The sequence below is a fragment of the Myxine glutinosa genome, chromosome 8 (assembly GCF_964187855.1).
Source record: "Myxine glutinosa chromosome 8, kmMyxGlut1.1, whole genome shotgun sequence".
Taxonomy (NCBI): Eukaryota; Metazoa; Chordata; class Myxini; order Myxiniformes; family Myxinidae; genus Myxine; species Myxine glutinosa.
The window spans coordinates 147,924,526-147,945,621 of NC_136268.1; the positions used below are offsets into that span (position 1 = coordinate 147,924,526).

Below are 21,096 nucleotides of genomic sequence, written 5' to 3' on the forward strand. Positions count from 1 at the left end.
AAACATCCCATCTGTCATTCCCCTACCCTTTCCAACCCCCTGCTGCTCTTCTACGATCTCCTTCTCCAAACTCTTCCTTATCCTCCCATCCAGAACCCTCTCCAGCACCTTCATGACATGTCGAAGGAGTGCAATGACCGTGTACTTTCCCGGATGTTGAACATCCCCCTCCCTCTTCTATATCGGCACAATTAACCCTGTCGTCCACTCCTACAGAATTGAACCCTCTCTCATACATAAATTCAACAACGTCTTCGTCCAACTCACTCCAACTTCTTTCCCTGCAATTATAATCTCTGTACACACCTCATCAATGTCTGGCACCCTCCCCATTTTCACCCTCTTCAATGCTGTCTGCACTTCCTCTTCCGTGACCTCCACCAACTCCACTTTCCCCTCCACATAACTTGGTAGCTACAGCTCGCCGTTGCTTCCTTCCTGGTTCAACAACTGTATGAAATATCCTTCTCACAACTTCAATACTGAAGCCCTCTCTGTCACTAGCCTCCCGCCTCCATCCTTAATCACCGCTCCTCCATTCAAGTCCTTGCTGTACTCATTCCTGTCACGAGCCAATTTATAGATCATCTTCTTCCCACCATCCTCTTCTATCTTGTTGTAGACCTCTGCCATGTCATTCCTCGCCTTATCCACAGCTCTCCTTGCCGATTTCTTCTTCTACCAAGCAACACAGGTGCAACAACCCCTGCATCTGGCTGCCCCCCTCTATCCTTGATCTTCTCTATCCTCTTTGAAACCTCCTTCTTTTCACCAACTGAATTCGCTACTTCCTCCGTCGACCATGCCTGGTTTCTATCCCTTGACGATGCACCCTTTCCTGACGTCCTTCCACACAAAAGTTCTGCAACTCCCCTAAATGCCTCTCCGTACATGTTCCACTCCTCCAAACCTCAATGGGTATGCTGCACTGCAGAGAGGATATTGAGACAGCTATCCCATCCAATAAGTTTTTGCTTGTAGACATTAAATAGGTCATGCTACCTTTAAAAAAAAGAGCTAGCCATTGTGAGCTGGCATCCTGACGAAGTCCATAATTAATTAATTCTAGCCCTATTCTACAAGAGCCATTACAGAAAGGTGCTGCATGAGCATCTACAAATCACATTCAGCAATATCAAAAACATCAGTCTTGGGCAGCACTCTCTCTGTCTTAAAGGTTTATCAGCAGGCCAAAAATAGGAAATAATTAAATTAAGCTTGTGCAAAAAACCCTTTAAACCTGAAGGACATAATCAAAGTAAGGATGCTGAAACTACAAAAACTACAACTGGAAAAGAAGGAAATAATAGGATAATATAACGCAAGAGAACAAGTCAACATGGAAAGAAAGGATAACGATCAGAAAGACCAGGGAAGATAAACGTGCATCAATAGTTCGGATCTGCCCTGCACAAAAGGCAGAGTAATGAATGTAGATTAGTTCAGGTCAAATTTGAAGCACCCACGTATGTCAAGCCCATTGAATGAGTGGATTAAGTGCTCACAACAGCGAAGAAGTTTAAAAGAAACTCAATAACTGCCAAGAGGTAATGAGAGTGGAGAAGTCCCGATTTGTGGGTAAGACCACAAGGCAGAAGAATAATTAACTGTGATCTGCTCGTGACGATTGCATGGTTTATTTTAATGCAAGTCAGTTGTGTCATGTTGCTCAGATTCCCGTTTCAACTTATCACGGGAGATTGTTCATGCCTTTCCTTCCATTCCACATAATAAAAACAACAAAATATTCGTTGCGTCGCCATGTCTGTCGTAGCAGCAGTATCCTCGTCTGGCAGCGGTATCATCGTCTCTTGCTGCCCTCCAACTTCCTACCCCTCCCCCACCCCCCCTCGAGTCTTTTGACGATTGACCCAGGACAAGATGGCTTCGTAAAGAAAAGGAAGACATGCAGGTAACAGCGAAACAAAATTCATGAGGAGAAAAGAACATCAATTGACTAGCAGGGTGACATCAAATGGTGGTGAGCAGCTGTGTTTATAAAGCCTGGAGAGAAGGGTAGTTTTGCACAAGTACAGAGAGGCAGTTCCAATTGAAAAAGAAAAGAGAGCCAAAGAAGTGCCGTGAAAAGCAAGCATCGATTATGGAAGATGGGTGAAAAGGGCGGGTTCCTGGATGAATGTGCAACCAAAGCCTAGATTTAAAAAAGGTGCCAGAACATCTATGAGAGGCAGTAGAAAAGGAGGATGCAAACATGTGTGGTGAGAAAAGGGTAAGTCCATTGCCTTGGTCTCCTGATGGGCACTGCCAATAATGCTCAGAGCTTTGGGTTCCAAGTGAGTGAAAGACCGGATGGAGGAACCCCAGCCCATAAGATCAGTGACGTGCAATTGAACCTTCGTACAAATGCTTTTTAGGTTAAACAAGCGTTACGCCTAGGTCCCCTGTCGGGGAAATGATGTGAGTTGACAAAGTGTAAGACACAGAAAACATGCTATGATATGATATTTCGCTCACAAGGTTCAGACATATACTATATGGTGGCGTCCATCTTGGATTTTGACGTGGCGACCCAATTTTCAATAGAGTTCTTCCTTATGTGTAGATACACCCACACACCAGATTAGAAGTTGGTAGTTCATTAATTTATTTTTCAAGATATTCCGCTCACAAGGTTCAGACATACATGGCGGCGGCCATCTTGGATTTTGACGTGGCGACCCAATTTTCAATAGGGTTCTTCCTTCTGCCGAGATACACCCACACACCAGATTAGAAGTTGGTACTTCGCTTATTTTTCAAGATATTTCGCTCACAAGGTTCAGACATACATGGCGGCGGCCATCTTGGATTTTGACGTGGCGACTCAATTTTCAATAGGGTTCTTCCTTATGCCTAGATACACCCACACACCAGATTAGAAGTTGGTACTTCGCTTATTTTTCAAGATATTCCGCTCACAATGTTCAGACATACATGGCGGCGGCCATCTTGGATTTTGACGTGGCACCACAATTTTCAATAGGGTTCTTCCTTGTGCCCAGATAAACCCACACACCATATTAGAAGTTGGTACTTCGCTTATTTTTCAAGATATTCCACTCACAATGTTCAGACATACATGGCATCAGACATACATGGCGGCGGCCATCTTGGATTTTGACGTGGGTTGCACCCACACTCCAAATTTGAATGCGGTCCTTCGCTTACGCACGCACGCACGTATGCACGCACGCACGCCCACCCGCACGCACGCATGGACGGACGGACGGACACACGGACGGAGGGGAAAACCATAGTCCCAATTTCGCTCCGCGGTGCGACGGGGGACAATACGGGGCAATACGTAAATAAATGGTGAGGAAGCAGGTTTGTATGAAATGTTAACAGATTTAAAATTAGCATTTTTGATTTAGGTTGCCAGATGATAAGTAAAGGCCAACCAAGCAACCTAGTGAGTCTTCCCTTTGATGAAGACCCACAATTACACTAACAGTACAGTTGCACAAATTCTTCCCTTTCTTACTCCAGCATGACCAATAAACAAAGTTAATTGTACTTCCATTTTCCAAAACAATTTAACCTACAATGAACCAAACCTACTCCTAACTTTTGCATGCAAATTCTAGAGCAGTGCCATAAATAACTAGATGGTAATGATAGAATACTTATCCTGGGCAGTCAACTTGGTGCGAGCCAACTCTCCTGTTTTAAAACTTTTTTTTTTGCTGCCAAACCATGTGAGCGTGACAGCGATGACTCTCCTTGCAGTGTCCTCTCTCTCCACCCGACCCCCAGGAGTACCTCTGGCTACGGCTTCCCCTCCGCTCCCACCTTTTGTTCATTTGTGTTCTGCACCGTCCTCCAAACAGTGATGACTCCATTTACATCTCGCTGTCTGATAACATGGACCAAATTCTATCCACTCATCCCAACTCTCTCTTCCTCATATGTGGCGATTTCAACTGTCATCATGCCAGCTGGCTGGGTGTGGGTAGGTCTATCACCAGCCACGGCACCTCAGCATAGGACTTCTGCGACCAATGGGGATTGACACAATCTGTCAATTTCCCGACCAGGATCTCAGTCAATGGAGCATCTCTCTTCTAGACATGGTTATGACTAACTTCCCTGCAAATGTTTGCTGCTCTTCTTCTGCCCCAATCGGTTCTTCTGATCATGACCTTGTTAAAGTAGACATCTCTCTGGCCATTCACAGAAAGAGCCTCCTCAGCGCCGACGAGTCTGGCATTTCACTCAGGCCGACTGGCACGGTCTGCAAGCAGCCATCAATCATCTGGACTGGTCTCCCATCTCTACTGCCTCTGACATCAACTCTTCCTGGGAATTCTTCAAAAGTAAACTGCTCTCTCTCATGAACAGATTTATCCCATCTCGTCTTCAGTTGTCATACCCTTCGTCCCCCATCCATGGTACACTGAATATTGTGGTGAGGCAGTTGCCCTGAAACAACTTGCCTTCGCCTCTTGGAAGGCTAATCCAACTGAAGGCAATCTCCATGCCTTTCACAAAGCCTGGAAGAAGTGTGTCTCCCCTCAGGAGAACCAGGAAACAATAACTCTCTACTCTCAAGACTCTCAAACCTGTCTTGCTCCTCAAAATCCTGGTGGTGTCTGGTCAAATCTGTTTCTTGTGTTTGTTCCCCCTCCATCCCCTCCCTTACCTCCAACAGCTACACAGCTGACTCTGCACGTGAAAAAGCTGAATGCCTCATCTCTGTGTTTGCCTCAAAATATTGTGTCCCAAACCTGTCTCTCTCTGTACTCACCTTACCCAGTCGAACCCAGCTGCTCCTGGACTCTGTGTCTTTCTCTCCTGACAAAGTGGAGAAGTCTCTGTCAAACCTCGACTGATTCTGCAACTGGACCGGACAGCATCATCCCACGGGTCCTAAAATCCTGCTCTGTCGCTCTACCTCACCCTCTCTCTGTTCTCTTCAAACTCTCTTTTGCTCAAGATCATCTGCCATATGCTTGGAAATCAGCCAACATTACCGCTTTACACAAGAAAGGTGCAAAAAGAGATCCTTGCAACTACAGACCAATCAGCCTGCTCCCAATATTCAGCAAGATCATGGAAACCATAATCGCTTCTGACATCAAATCCTTCCTCTTCTCCAATGGCTTGATCTCGGATCATCAATTTGGATTCAGACCACGTCATTCTACTCTGGACATGCTGGTTCTGCTGTCGCAACAATGGATGGAGGTCCTCAATGCCAAACAGAAAATCAGAGCTGTCTCCCTTGACATATCGCGTGCCTTCGATACGGTCTGGCACCCTGACCTGCTCACCAAACTCTCCTCCTATGGTATCCATGGAAACCTCCATGCATGGCTTGCAGACTTCCTCTCTGGTCACAATCAACGTGTGGCCCTGAATGGGTTTCTCTCATCTCCTCTTCCTGTTCAGGCTGGAGTTCCCCAAGGCAGTGTTCTGGGCCCTGTGCTTTTTCTGGTCTTCATCAATGATCTCTCCGACTCTCTTGAAAATCCTCTCTATCTCTTTGCTGATGTCTCCACTCTCTGCCGCTCCATTCCTCATCCCTCAGATCGGCAGTCTGCAGCCTCCTCACTCTCTGCAGACCTGGACAAAATCACAGACTGGGCAAACAAATGGAACATGTCTTTCAATCCTGACAAATCTCACACTCTCACTTTGTCTCTACGAAAAGACCGTCTGGACAACCCTCCCATCTATTTTCTGAACAATCCTCTTGAAGAAGTTCTGTCACTCAAGTTTTTGGGTCTCACTATCTGCCATGATCTTTCCTGGGAAATCCACATTTCCAAGCTGGCCTCCAAAACCAGTCGCCATCTGGGCATCCTCCATCGTGCAAGGTCCTTTCTGGGCACTTCTGAGCTCCTCACCACATACAAAGCTTTAATCCGCAGCTCAATGGAATACTGCTCTCCCCTCTGGACTGGTGCTCCTGCCTCACACCTAGCTCGGATTTACGCGGTTGAAACCAAAGCATTCAGAATCATTGGTATCTCCCATGATGAAGCTGATTCTGAGGGCATTTCTCTCTCACCACAGGCAGGTTGGTGGTCTTTCTGTTTTCTACCGGCTCCTCTCCGGCCTTGCTCCTCCAGCTCTCTCTGGGCTCTGTCCCCCAAATATTCCTACAGGTCGCACAAGATCTGTCAGCAACCCTCTTCTGGTGAAACTTCCAAAATCAAGACTCTCTGCTCACCTTCACTCTTTCATTCCTCTTTTCTCTCGCCTCTGGAACAATCTCCCCCACTCTCTTCAATTCCTCTCCTCCCTCCAAGTCTTTCATACAGCTTTCCCCCATCAAAAACCTTGATCTTTTCTACCCCCATTAAAATGCCCCAAATCTGCCTCTTTGAATCCCCAGCTTCTATCCTGGGGTTCCTAGTAGTGTTCCTTTGCTTTATACCATGTACCCCTCACTCCTCCCCCAGCCCTCCCCCTTTCACAGATCTACCGACATCCCTGTTCTCTACTGTTGTTGTGCTTGTGTGCTTTCTTCTCTCCCCCTCTTGTCTCCTGCTCCCTTCATTGTATGTTTTATGTGTCTGTGCATGTTTTCATGTTCAATGTGTTAGCTCTTAAACTAGCTTTGATTCTGTATCAAAAAAAAATAATTAAAAAATAATCATCATAAATTTTTATTCTCGAATATAGTTGTTGCATAGATGGCGCTCAATAAATTTCAAACTGATGAGACTAAGCGTTGTCCTTGTCGAATTATGACATCATAATTAAGGTACAGATGACATCATCATTAACATATCTTATTCCCCAAGGGGAGTACTTGACAATGAGCCATGTTTCAATTTTTCCATGGAGCGGTTACAGAGATCTAGAGATGCAACTTTTTTCGATTTTTCCAAGATGACACCTGTACCACGTGACATATGACGTCATAATTATCGTTAAAAAAAATTCTACAGGAGGAGCCTCTCATATTCTGAAAATTTAGTGTCCATTGGACTAACAGTTGCAGAGGAAATTTATTTTTCATACTGATCAGATTAAGCATTGTACTTGTCGATTTATGACGTCATATTGAAGGCACCGATGACATCATCATCATCAACATATCCTATTCCCCATGGGGAGTACTTAACAATGAGCCTTGTTTCAATTTTTTCCATTGAGCTGTTTTGGAGATATAGGGGTGTAACGTTTTTCCAAGATGGCGTCCATAACACGTGACCTATGATGTCATAATTATGAATTATTTTCAAAATCTACAGGTGGAGGCGCTCCTATGGTTAAATTTTGTCTAAATCGGACCACAACGAATCGGACCACAATGGTTGATGAGAAAATGAATTTTAAAAATGGAGACACGTACGCCTCGCGTACGCACGTTCGCACCCGAATGCCTAACCCTACTTTTCGCTTGGCAAGCACAAGGTAACTAGAATGGCACTCAGTAGAGCATATACCTCCGCCAGGCTGAAAAGTTTACATTTTGAAGCAGTGCAGTAAGATCAGGACCACAACCAAAATCGAATTGGATTGTTCTCGTCACCTAACCAACTCATCCGCAAGTTTTGTCATAACTCGTTGAAAACGTTTTGAGTTATCATGCTATATATCATTTTTGGCGCCGTCTTCAATGGTCAAAAGAATCACTTTGAGAATTCTAGAATCTGGATCTTCACCAAAATCTAACCAATTCGTCCTTGTCACACACACAACATGTCCACCAAGTTTAGTCCGAATCCATCCATAACTTTGAGATATCCTGCTCACAGACAGACAAACAGGGGCGAAACATAACCTTTGGGCACCTTTGGTGGCGGAGGTAAAAATGAACGTTCTTGAGATCGACCAGTCTTTCACTTTTCCTTCTTCAACCGTTTGCATAACACACAAAGTGCACATGCGCATAAACACACAAACTACACACTGAATGGTGAGATTGAGGCATAAGCCTCAATCTCATTGCACTCCTAAATTTTTATTTTGATGAGATTAGAAGGAAATGGGGGAGGAGGTTAAGGATGGAACCAAAATGTGGCAACAGGAGGTTGGTCGGACATCAAAAACGCCAGGGCAAAACAACAGCTTAAAACTAAGACGTACAACAGCGGCTTGCAGATGACTCATTGTGGCCTTTGTAAGTTTCCAACCACGACAAGTGAAAAGCAGTCAACATTGTGTTGCTTCTAAACTGGCCCAATATTGTTACAGCCATTATACAAACAGTGATTATTTCGCTTTGTTTTCTCCTTGTGCTGCACTTAAGAACAAACTCTTAAAACCGAGCCCTCCAGATAAAAACGAGCCACAAGAATCGAGGCAAAGGCCTACGAAATGCATGTTACACCGAGCATAAAGACTAGATATATAAATGTTGTGGATTTCTCAGCAAGCCCTATGCGAGGAACAGTCCTTGCTGTTGTGCTGCAATCATAATGAATAACAGCGATGAGAATGAATTGCTGTCATTCTCATAGATGACTTTTAGGCCAAAAATAATGCTCTGCATGACCCCGATATATAGAATGAACGAAGCAGTTTGAAAACAGCAGGTGGAGGTTTTGCACCAATATCAATATCTTTACCAAAGTGGCTGTGAATGCAAGTCGAAAAAAGATATGCAATTTATCAACAGTCGTCGTGCAAAGGAACTAAACAGACACTGTCGCACAAGTGGCAAAGATTCACAAATGGCGATGGGAAAGCCCGTGAGAAAATGACATGTACCAGCAGACTTCGGTGTGAACTTGTCACGATTGGAAGCACAAACAGCAAGCAGCCGGTAACCAAGATCCAGGTCAAACCCCTGCTGCCCAGCCACCCTGCTCACCACCTGCTCACACCGTGTGCCACAACATCACAACAATTACCACTTGGGCAACCTCAAGCTGTCACCCAATTACATTTCTGTACCACTCCCCTCACCCCTCAACGTTACGCTGCGTGCCACACAACATGGCTAAAAGTAGTACGTGGCACACATTGTCTCACCGTCAAACAGGCAATGAGGCTCTGCTCAAAAGGCCGCTGAAAGGCCCGAGGATCTCCGCACCAGTCCAACAGCTCACGTGCGGCAGACTGGAAGCTCCCAGGGCTTTGTAAGTGCTGAGAATCAGAGCGTAGGGCATTTGTCACGCGTTTACAAGCAGAATACATGGTGTACAGCTTTGATGGGAATGCACAAGTGCTGTGGAATAGTGTGGTTTTATTGTGCAACAATCATGTACCTGCTTGATGCATTGCAACCTGTCATTGGTCTGCTGGATATGTCTATCCATGGAAGCCATGCTGCTCATGTTGACGTTACCAATAGCTGCACATCCCCCCCCACCTGCAGGGTCATAAAGACTTGCCTGAAAACAGCTGCATTGTTCAGTACAGCATCAACAAGTTTTGGGTTAAACCATGCACTAAGCTAATGTCACTTATGCCCAACCCAATTCTGCTGGAAAAAGAAGACGATTACCATGATGAAAGAAAGCACAAAACTTCCATATACTGATAAGGCACAAAACTTCCGTTAAATCTACAATAATAAATGTGTGTGTCGCCTCCATAACTCCTAAACCATGAAACCTATCGGCCCAAAACTTTTCATGCGTACGAAGTGAACTCCAAAGGAGTGCATGAATGAAAACTGGGCATTTGGTTAAATTTAAACATCCCATTTGAAGATAATTAACAGGGTGCTCATCATGAAAAAAAACAAAAAGAGGCTTACTGTTGGCCACCCCACTTTCTCCTTGCAGGAGTCTTAAGCCAGCATTTTGTTACGGGCCTTTCTCGGGCCGGGTGGAACAGGGCGTATTTGCTAGATTTAAATCTGTAATGTTTTTTTGGGGTTTTTTCATGAGATTGCATCGTTTCACCGTTTTTGCGTGATCCGTTTTCACTTTCATTATTGAAAGATACCTATAAAAACAGCAAAAAATATCCACTGGCAAATCGAACCTTGTGTCCAAAACTCCCCCATGTTGGGTCTAGCAGTGAACACATAGACTTGCGTTTTGTGATCTCTGTGGCTTGATATATTTTTAAATTGAATTTCGCTAATTTTCCAGTTGAATTCCACTTTTAAAGAACTCTATTTAAAGGTAAACCTTTATGCTTGTCGTTTTGGTGTACATGTTGGCTTGCCTTTTCATCCGTAACTTCGTACGGAACCACAACGGAACTTGAAACAGGCCACAATTCTTTATGATAAAGTGCTCAAAATGTATTTTTTCACTTTCCTCACTCATATCATCAAATGCCTGATATCACTCTTTCGCCAATACAAGTATAAACGTGTGTTCCGTTATCTTAGTTAAATCTGATGAAAATTTAAAATGGAAGATAAGACAAGTAACCTTAATAGCAAGAGTAATTACCACCTCGGAGAGTTACAGTTATGGTGCGTGCTGTTTGAATGTACCCCATTTTGTTAGATCCTGTACTAATACTGGCAGACAGGACATCCAGTTTCATATCCATCCAAAGGACGGCAAACATGGATGAATCGGCCTGCCTATGAAACTGTAGGAGGTTAACCCCAACCCCCTCGCCCCCCTCCCCCCCTCTCAAGTGCTCCTCTCCCTTAAACCTCCTTATCCTCCATGACGTATAAGGGGATAAACTAACCCCTCCTGCTCAAGTCACCATTTCACTTGTATACCTCCATGAGGTGTAAGGGGGTAAAGCTAGATTCAAGGTAAACGTAAACCTACAGTCTAGGTAACCCCACTCGCGTTTTCCCCTCAAATCCCCCAACCAAACACAAGTTGAGAATGCCCCCTTCCACCTCCTTGCCCCTGCATCCTCATCGCCCCCCATCCTCTTCCCATACCCTACTCACTCCCCTCCCTACATCGTTCCCACCCATCCTCACCCCCCTCTCTTGGTATTCCCGTCAGCGAAGCGATGGGTGGGATTTTCTACTGACAGGTGGTATTTTGAGAGAGACCTGCGGTGCATACCCACGGTGTTGACACACGTCTTTTTACGACATGGCAATGCTGAGTGGGTGACGTGGTAATGTGAAGTGAACGACGAGGTATTACGTATACAGTTCAGTCACTTGTGCTACCCCACACTACATACAACCATGTCATGTTGGTTCGAGCTGTGAATACATAGACCGATATTTTGTGAGCTCTGTGGCTTGATATATTTTTGAATCGAATTTCGCTAATTTTCCACTTGAATACCACTTTTAAAGAACTCCATTTGTAGATACATCTGTTTGTACATATGCATGTGTGTATGCATATATTTGTGTGTGTGTGTTCATAAAACATAACACAACATTCTCTTTGCTAACTCCCCATCCTACCCTCACCCTCACCTTCCCTCCCCCCCCCCCCAAACCCACCATCCCACATCCCCCATTTGTCTCTGTCTATCTCTCGCACACGCACGTGCACAAACACACACACACACACACACACACACACACACACACACACACACACACACACACACACACACCCTTCCCCTCCCACCCCTCTTCCTCTCCCACCCCTCTTCCTCTCTCTCTCACCCCTCTTCCTCTCGCACCAATCTTCCTCTCGCTCTCCCACCCCTCTCTTATTATTCCCATCAACGAAGCAACGGGTGGTATTTGCTCGTAATAAAAAAATGCACACTTCAAACCAATCCGTTAAACCCTCGGCTCACATTGCTTGTGAATTTGAGTTATAAGGCACCAATTTACCAAAATGCACGCTTCAAACTAATGAGAGGTCAAAAAGTTTTCCCCGTGAAAATAAAAGTTTCAGAGCTCGACCAATAGTGTCAGGGAGCTCTCTCAGAACTGGGAAAAAATTGTGTGAAACAATGCCTGGAAACTATGGAAAAAGACAAACGTATGGACCAAATTTTGATTCTTTATTTTTGGACTTTGAGTGTAAAAACCTTTTGACTACCACTTATATTAATAGAGGAAAAACCTATACAAATATAACATGAAGAGCGAGGATAGGATGAAACGATGGCAAAATCAGCATGAGATATGGGACTCATTTGTAAAGTTGTTAAATGTGAATAAAGATCGTGGCTCAGAGCTAATAAACTGGGTCCACTAACTTTATACTCACTTGCCCATCCCAGAATAGTGTTAATGTCCGCCTCTCCCAGCTTGTTGCTGAACTGGAAGCAGGCTGGTGCGCCGTCCCAGTGTAGCACCACTCTGAGAATGCTGCAAGACCAAAAGTAAATAAAATTCATGACTAAATTAAAAGAAATAAATACCAATGAAATCAACCAATGGATAAACAGGAAGACGTCATGCAAAGCACAATACTTGCAAAATCCTAAAAGTGACGATTTTTCAGATGAAAAATGATGATTTTGGAAGGTGGACCTTGAGTTGACCTTTGACCTTTTGACCTCAAATTATAGTTAGCTTCCCTATTTAGTGACTCAATGTGCAAATGCTGTTCAATTTTCAAGTCAATCAAATGAAAATTGGTGATTTTAGAAATTCGGCCGATGTTGACCTTTTGGCCTATGTTTACCTAAAATACAATTTGTGGTTGAATTCATTGACCAGATATGCAAATACAACAAACAAATGTATGTATGCAAATGTATGTTGTATGCAAATGTTGTATGCTGTATGCAAATGTTGTATGCAGTTGTATGCAAATGCTCTTCAAATTTCCAGTCAATCGGATGAAAATCGAGGCTTTTACAAATTCGGCCTATGTTGACCTCAAAAATACTTGGTGGTTGAATTCAGTGACCAGAAACGCAAGTCCTCTTCAAATTTCAAGATAATCGGATGAAAATTGAGGATTTTAGAAATTTGGCAAAGTTAGTGACCTTTGGCCTATGTTGACCTATTGACCTTTTGACCCCAAAAACATTAGGCTTCTCAATTGGGACGACCTATACACCTTGGTGAAGTTTTGTGACGATCGGTTTAGAATTGTGACCTGTAGGCCGGTGACAAACAGACAGACAGAAAAACAGACAGACAGACAGAACCACAAACGCAACCGACCAATATACATGAAAAATCTTCGATTTCCCAAGTAACAAGAAGACGCCATGCGAAGCACGATACTTGCAAAATCGCCCCCCTCCCCCCCAAAGTTTTCCATTGACACAGCAAATTGTCCACAATTGACACAGCATCAAGATTAAAATTGACGATCTTGATCAAAGCTCGGGTCAACAGGATGAAAAGTGATGATATTTCAGATGAAAAATGATGATTTTAGAAGTTTGACCTTAAGTTGACCTTTGACCTTTTGACCTCAAAAATAGTTGGTTTCCCAATTCAGTGAGGCACTCTGCAAATGCTGTTCAATTTTCAAGTCAATTGGACGAAAATTGACGGTTTTTCAGATGAAAAGTGATGATTTTGGAAGTTTGACCTTCAGTTGACCTTTGACGTTTTGACCTCAAAAATAGTTGGTTTCCCAATTTAGTGAGGCAATATGCAAATGCTGTTCAATTTTCAAGTCAATCGGATTTAAAATGGCGATTTTAGAAATTTGACCTCCACATAACCTTTGACCTCAAAATCAATAGGCTTCTCAATATTGGAATGACCGATACAGCTTGGTGAAGTTTCATGACGATCGGTTGAAAATTGTGACCTGTAGGTCGGTGACAAACAAACAGACAGACAGAACCACAAACGCAACCGACCAATATACTTGAAAAATCTTCGATTTTGCAAGTAATAAATGTGCTGCAATGCAACCTACGGTATGTATGCCATTTGAGGCTTTGAGCTGTCTAGTCTGGCTTTGAATCTCGATCTAGCTATAAACCCTCAACCTGGTATTTCACGAGGCACGGAAGCTTGTCGTCTGTCGGATGGATGTTAAACCGAGTGTCCCATCTCTTGACATTGGTTGGTGAATGTTAAAGATCCCATGGTGTCCTTCGTGAAGAATAGGTGAGCTATTGCAGACACCCTGCACAAGGGAGACACCCTGCTTCTGCTTTCTCAACAAGGGATGGAGGTCCTCAACGCCAAACAGCAAATTCGAGCCGTCTCCCTTGACATTTCACGTGCCTTCGATACGGGCTGGCACCCCGCTCTGCTCAACAAACTCTCCTCCTTTGGTATCCATGGAAATCTCCACGCATGGCTGGCAGACTTTCTCTCTGGTCGTAGTCAACGTGTGGCCCTGAATGGGTTTCTCTCATCTCCTCTTCCTGTTCAGGCTGGAGTTCCCCAAGGCAGTGTTCTGGGCCCTGTGCTTTTTCTGGTCTTCATCAATGATTTCTCTGACTCTCTTGAAAATCCTCTCTATCTCTTTGCTGACGACTCCACTCTCTGTCGCTCCATTCCTCATCCTTCAGATCGGCAGTCTGCAGCCTCCTCACTCTCTGCAGACCTGGACAAAATCACAGACTGGGCAAACAAATGGAACATGTCTTTCAATCCTGACAAATCTCACACTCTTACGATGTCTCTCCGAAAAGACCGACTGGACAACCCTCCCATCCACTTTCTGAATAATCCTCACCAAGAAGTTCTGTCACTCAATCTTTTGGGTCTCACTATCTGCCATGATCTTTCCTGTGAAAACCACATTTCAAATCTGGCCTCCAAAGCCAGTCGCCGACTGGGCATCTTCCGTCGTGCGAAGTCCTTCCTTGGTACACCTGAGCTCCTCACCACTTACAAGGCTTTCATCCGCAGCTCTATGGAATACTGCTCTCCCCTCTGGTCTGGTGCTCCTGCCTCACACCTAGCTCGTCTTGACGCAGTTGAAACCAAAGCATTCAGAATCATTGGAATCTCCCGCGATAAAGCTAACTCCAAGGGCCTTTCACTCACTCACCGCAGGCAGGTTGGTGGTCTTTCCGTCTTCTACCGACTCCTCTCTGGCCTTGCCCCCCCAGCTCTCTCTGGGCTCTGTCCCCCAAATATTCCTACAGGTCGCACAAGATCTGCCTGCAACCCTCTTATGGTTAAACTGCCAAAATCAAGACTTTCTGCTCACCTTCACTCCTTCATTCCTCTTTTCTCCCGCCTCTGGAACAAACTCCCTCACTCTCTTCAATCCCACTCCACCCTCCAGGTCTTTAAAACAGCTGTTCACCACCATCTCTTGTCTTCCTCCATCCAAAACCTTGATCTTTTCTACCTCTGCTAATTTCACCCCAAATCCACATTTTTGAAACACCAACTTCTGTCCTGGAAGTCCTTGGTGTCCTTGTGTTTTATACTTCTCCCACCCCCCCCCCCCCCTCCCACGCCTCCTCCCCCCAAGCCCTCTCCCTCCCACACTTCTCCCTGCTCTCAAATGTTGTGTTTGTGTGCTTCCCCTTCTCTCCCCATCTTGTCTTCCGCTCCCTCTTTTTGTATATTTTGTTTGTCTGGTTGATTTGTTTGTGAAATAAATGTCAGCTCTTTCACGAGCCTCGATTCAGTATACAAAACAAAAAAAAAAAAAAAAAAAAAAAAAAAAAAACCCTGAACAAATTACAAATTCCTGTTCTACCTACAGGGGGCACTGCATTAGTGGCAGAGCTGCGCCCTCAGACAAATATGTGACCCGCAGCCATGTGCTGCGCACGGTGGAATAATAAGATGGCGAGAAAAAAAACAAAAACAATAAACATACATAAATAAATGGACAAATAATTAAACAAATAAAGTAAACATTTACATTTTATGGAGATGGTGTCGGAGTTGTTCAAATCACGGAGAAAAAGTATTTATTATAGATGGTACGGTAACTACAAAGAACAAGGATTAACAAAAACATGAAAAACTACATGCAGGATTAGTTGTTGTTGGAGAATGCATATCGGACTGGGGTTCAATTCTGAACTAAGCCTGTTGATTACATCATCACTGAGGTGCAGCTGTTGCCATTGTCGTAGTGTCCATTGTAGGTCATAGGAGGAATTTGTGGTTTGTTCAGGGTGCTGGTGATAACTCGTCTACTCTTCACGAAGGACACCGTGCGATGTTTTTAACGTCCACCCAACTAATGCTGAGCAGACGGACACCTGGTTAACATTCATAAAGACGAGATTTTCGTTTTATGTTTTTATATCTCTTGCTACTTGCAGTAGTAGTTCTCATAATAAATATTTATTCCCACACTTTTTGAAAAAAGACGAGGGGATATTGTAATTGGCTCCTTCTGTCTGTCTTTCTGTCTGTCCATCTGTCAATCAATCATGCTGTCAACTCCTAAATGGTTGTGCAGAAATTCACCAAACTTGTTGTTATGATCAACACATGGCAAGAAGGTGCAAGATCAGTATCATTTTTGGCCCTGCCCTCTGGAGTAATTTAGAATTACCCTCTGGAGTTGGGCCAAAAGGTGAAATACCAAAAAGTGCAATTTTTATTGGCACATTCTTAAATATTTTAAAAGAAACTTTGTATATGCAATCAACATTGAAAATACGTAACAATTTTTTTTGATTATGAAATACGTAACGGGGATGCATGAAATACGTAACAATTTTTTTGGATTATGAAATACGTGACGGGGATGCATGTAATACGTAACAATTTTTATTTATTATGAAATACGTAACGGGGATGGATGAAATACGTAACAAATTTTCTTTGAATTGACACTCGGTGGTTCATGCCCAAGGGGTGGAGACTGACCGGGGTCAAAATGGGGGAAAAAATTGCACGCATGTCTGAAGGAAGCGGTTCAGTTTGGAATTTTGAATATGAAATAGGCAAAACCTAGAAACGAACGAAACCCTTGATAATTAGCCTTTAGAACCCTTTAAAATTACCGTAGAACCCTTTAAAATTACCGTTTTAAATTACCCTTTAGAATTACCCTTTAGAATTAACCTTTAGAATCACCCTTTAGAATCACCCTTTAGAATCACCCTTTAGAATTAACCTTTAGAATTAGCCTTTAGAATTAGCCATTAGAATTACCCTTTAGAATTAGCCATTAGAATTAGCCTTTAGAATTAGCCTTTAGAATTAACCATTAGAATTAGCCTTTAGAATTAGCCTTTAGAATTAGCCTTTAGAATTAGCCTTTAGAATTAGCCTTTAGAATTAGCCTTTAGAATTAGCCATTAGAATTAGCCATTAGAATTAGCCATTAGAATTAGCCATTAGAATTAGGCATTAGAATTAGCCATTAGAATTAGCCTTTAGAATTAGCCATTAGAATTAGGCATTAGAATTAGCCATTAGAATTAGCCTTTAGAATTAGCCATTAGAATTAGCCTTTAGATTTAGCCATTAGAATTAGCCATTAGAATTAGCCATTAGAATTAGCAATTAGAATTAGCCATTAGAATTAGCCATTAGAATTAGCCATTGGAATTAGCCTTTAGAATTAGCCATTAGAATTAGCAATTAGAATTAGCCATTAGAATTAGCCATTAGAATTAGCCTTTAGAATTAGCCTTCAGAATTTATTTTTTTTAATTTTTTTTTTGAGTTGAGATTTACACAAGGAAGTAGGCTATGGGTGAAAAGCCTGGGAATACAGAGAACGAAAGTTATTGGATCACAAACGACGGACCGCTGAGAGAAAAACAAAGCCTCAAGGTTGTACAGTGCACACTGTACAAGGCCTCAAGACACGACACGGCAAACAGACGATCAATTTATGAAAGATAAACACCGAGAAACAACCAAAGTTGCACACAATAACTTCACACACCGAAAGATAAATACAGTTTCGACAAAATACAATTGTGAACAGACTTAACTTCGAAAAACGTGGAGACCGTGTGGAGCTTCGAAAATCCCTCCCACCGTCTCCGAGATCTCGCGAGATCCCCCATCGCGAGATCCCCCAAATATTCCTACAAGGCTCTAATTAGCCATTAGAATTAGCCATTAGAATTAGCCTTTAGAATTAGCCATTAGAATTAGCCATTAGAATTAGCCTTTAGAATTAGCCTTTAGAATTAGCCATTAGAAATAGCCATTAGAATTAGCCATTAGTGTTCTGGGCCCTGTGCTTTTTCTGGTCTTCATCAATGATCTCTCTGACTCTCTTGAAAATCCTCTCTATCTCTTTGCTGATGACTCTACTCTCTGTCGCTCCATTCTTCATCCCTCAGATCGGCAGTCTGCAGCCTCCTCACTCTCTGCAGACCTGGACAAAATCACAGACTGGGCATACAAGTGGAACATGTCTGTCAATCCTGACAAATCTCACACTTTGACGATGTCTCTCCGAAAAGACCGACTGGACAACCCTCCCATCCACTTTCGGAATAATCCTCTCCAAGAAGTTCTGTCACTCAAGCTTTTGGGTCTCACTATCTGCCATGATCTTTCCTGGGAAAACCACATTTCAAATCTGGCCTCCAAAGCCAGTCGCCGACTGGGCATCCTCCGTCGTGCGAAGTCCTTCCTTGGCACACCTGAGCTCCTCACCACATACAAGGCTTTCATCCGCAGCTGAATGGAATACTGCTCTCCCCTCTGGGCTGGTGCTCCTGCCTCACACCTAGCTCGTCTTCACGCTGTTGAAACCAAAGCATTCGGAATCATTGGAATCTCCCGCGATGAAGCTAACTCCAAGGGCCTCTCACTCACTCACCGCAGGCAGGTTGGTGGTCTTTCCGTCTTCTACCGACTCCTCTCTGGCCTTGCCCCCCCAGCTCTCTCTGGGCTCTGTCCAGCAAATATTCCTACAGGTCGCACAAGATCTGCCTGCAACCCTCTTATGGTTAAACTGCCAAAATCAAGACTCTCTGCTCACCTTCACTCCTTCATTCCTCTTTTCTCCCGCTTCTGGAACAAACTCCCTCACTCTCTTCAATCCCACTCCACCCTCCAGGTCTTTAAAACAGCTGTTCACCACCATCTCTTATCTTCCCCCATCCAAAACATTGATCTTTACTATCCCCGCTAATTTCACCCCAATTCCACTTTTTTGAAATACTGTTACATATTTATGTGAATGTATGTGAATTACCATTCAGGTCTTTGCTTATCCGTGTGTAGTATATTAAGTTGTTGTGTAGTTGTTGTGGTTGGAGGGTCAGGAGCCCTTCTGAGGGAGTGGCCGGAAACGGAAGTGACCGGAAACGGAAGAGGAAAAGACACGAGGAAAAAAGGACGAGTATTATTCTTCCTCGCCCCGCTCCGACCAAAAGGTGGGATCGACCTTGCGCTGCGTGGAAAAGCGGCGTTCCGAAGCCTGTCTGGCGAGAGGAATCACCGGGACGTGTACCGGCCCGGTGGAGACGTCAAGTTGACGTGGGGCCGTGCATCGACCCCGCGTCTGGTATCGTTCGCGGCACCGTCTAAACAGACGCGTGCGGGTCGCACGTTGGGGCCTAACGTGCCTTGCAAGCGGCGTGGGGTTTGGCTTGCTCTACCGTATCCGCTTCGCGTGGCCACGAGGGGCTGCAGCCACGGTGCCTGGTACGATACCTGCCCGGTGGAAACACGTCCACCCGGGGTTCGTTCAACCGCCCGAGAGCGGCGACGGCGACCATCATCTTGGTCAGGAGGGGCCCAGAGACATTGTGCGGGACCGAGACCAAAAGGGTGTCGTGAGTACTCACCGGGACACACATGTATAAGATGGCCACCTTAATCCTAGGGAATTGATTGTGAATTGGGAATTGGTGATGATTGTGTATTGTTGATTGCTCGGGGAAAATCTCCGTGGTTGTGTCATTGAAATTGTATGGTATCATTACCATTGGAAATATATCCTTGAACATCAGTTGTCTCCTGGGTGAAATTCATATGGATTGCGTGGCGAAAGCGCATATATAGTACAGCTTGCTGGCGGAGTTCCTCTCACGGTCCGGGGGTCACCGAGACCAGGTATTCACCGAGGGGACCACGTAACAGAATTGGGGGCTCGTCCAAATTACGATTTGCGGTTTCGCAATTGGGTATACGTCCGGGATTTAAAATTGTATAAAATAATAAAATAATAATATTTTTTATTAATTAAAATTTATTAATTAATTATTAATTGGTAAAAAAAAATTTGAGAAATTGGGGTAAAGTCTTGGGTGAAGGTTAACAGGTGTTAACGATAGGCACCATGGCGTTTGTGGCACAGAACTTTGGGGTAACCCCGAGTGAGGCACAGTTCCGAGCGTTGCTAAAGTCGGACCTCTTGAAATTGGCCAAACATTTTAACTTGGAGGTCTGAACTAATTTGAGGAAGGCAGAGTTGCAGGCCACGGTGATACAATCTATGGTGGGATTAGGAACATGGGACGAGTTAGCCTGGGAGTGGCTACCCGAAGAACCAGAAGACGTTGAGCTCCGGAAACTGGAGTTGCAATTACGGAGCCAGGAACGGATCAAAGAAGAGGAAAGGAAAGCAGAAGAGAGGAGAGAAGAGAAGCAAGCAGAGGAAAGGAGAGTGGAACGAGAACTCCAGGAAAGGTTAAAAGAAGAAGAAAGGAAAGCAGAAAAGGAAAGAGCAGAAGAAGAAAGGAAAGCAGAAGCGAGGAGAGAAGAGAAACAAGCAGAGGAAAGGAGAGTGGAACGAGAACTCCAGGAAAGGTTAGCAGAAGAAGAAAGGAAAGCAGAAAAGGAAAGAGCAGAAGAAGAAAGGAAAGCAGAAGCGAGGAGAGAAGAGAAACAAGCAGAGGAAAGGAGAGTGGAACGAGAACTCCAGGAAAGGTTAGAAGGGAGAAAAGCAGAGGAGAGGAGAGCTGCAAGGGACCTCGAAGCAGAGGAGAGAAAAGCGGAAAGGGAATTAAAGGAACGTGACATGGAGCTTCAGCAAGAAATCAAATTCAAGGAGCTGGAGTTAATGAGAGAACGGGGAGAGGCACCACCCTTGCTGACGGGGTCGACACCTAACCAGAAAACCTGGGATGTGGGCAGACATGTGAGGCTGGTTCCACCGTTCAGTGAAAAAGAAGTCGCGAAATTTTTCCCACACTTTGAGAAAGTGGCTCGACAATTAAACTGGCCGGAGGAGGCCTGGACCATACTCGTGCAAAGTGTGCTGGTGGGGAAAGCTCAGGAAATTTATTCGGCGCTACCAATGGACCAATGTGCAGATTATGAGGTACTGAAGAAGCACATCCTCAAGGCCTATGAGTTGGTTCCGGAAGCTTACAGGCAAAAATTCAGGAATGCCAGGAAGAGGGAGAGTGAGACCCATGTGGAGTTTGCCAGAGTGAAAGAAAACATGTGTGATCGGTGGTGTGAGTCAAAAGGAGTCGGGAAAGACTTCGAGACATTGCGGGACTTGATCCTGGTGGAGGAATTCCAGC

At 44.3% G+C, this 21,096-nt stretch overlaps 1 protein-coding gene across 8 annotated transcripts in view; it reads right to left on the minus strand.

Moving 5' to 3' along the window:
• The window catches only part of ZMIZ1 (zinc finger MIZ-type containing 1), a 338,869-nt gene that overhangs the window by 154,008 nt on the left and 163,765 nt on the right, over nt 1-21,096 (minus strand). For all 8 annotated transcript variants that reach the window (XM_078783821.1, XM_078783818.1, XM_078783816.1 and 5 more), the window contains 4 exons: nt 12,015-12,115; nt 9,168-9,271; nt 8,932-9,045; nt 8,668-8,773 (listed from right to left, as the gene is read on the minus strand). In XM_078783821.1, coding sequence (XP_078639947.1) covers nt 8,668-8,773; nt 8,932-9,045; nt 9,168-9,236 — 289 coding nt within the window. In that variant the 5' untranslated portion in view covers nt 9,237-9,271; nt 12,015-12,115. The remainder of the gene's footprint in view (nt 1-8,667; nt 8,774-8,931; nt 9,046-9,167; nt 9,272-12,014; nt 12,116-21,096) is intronic.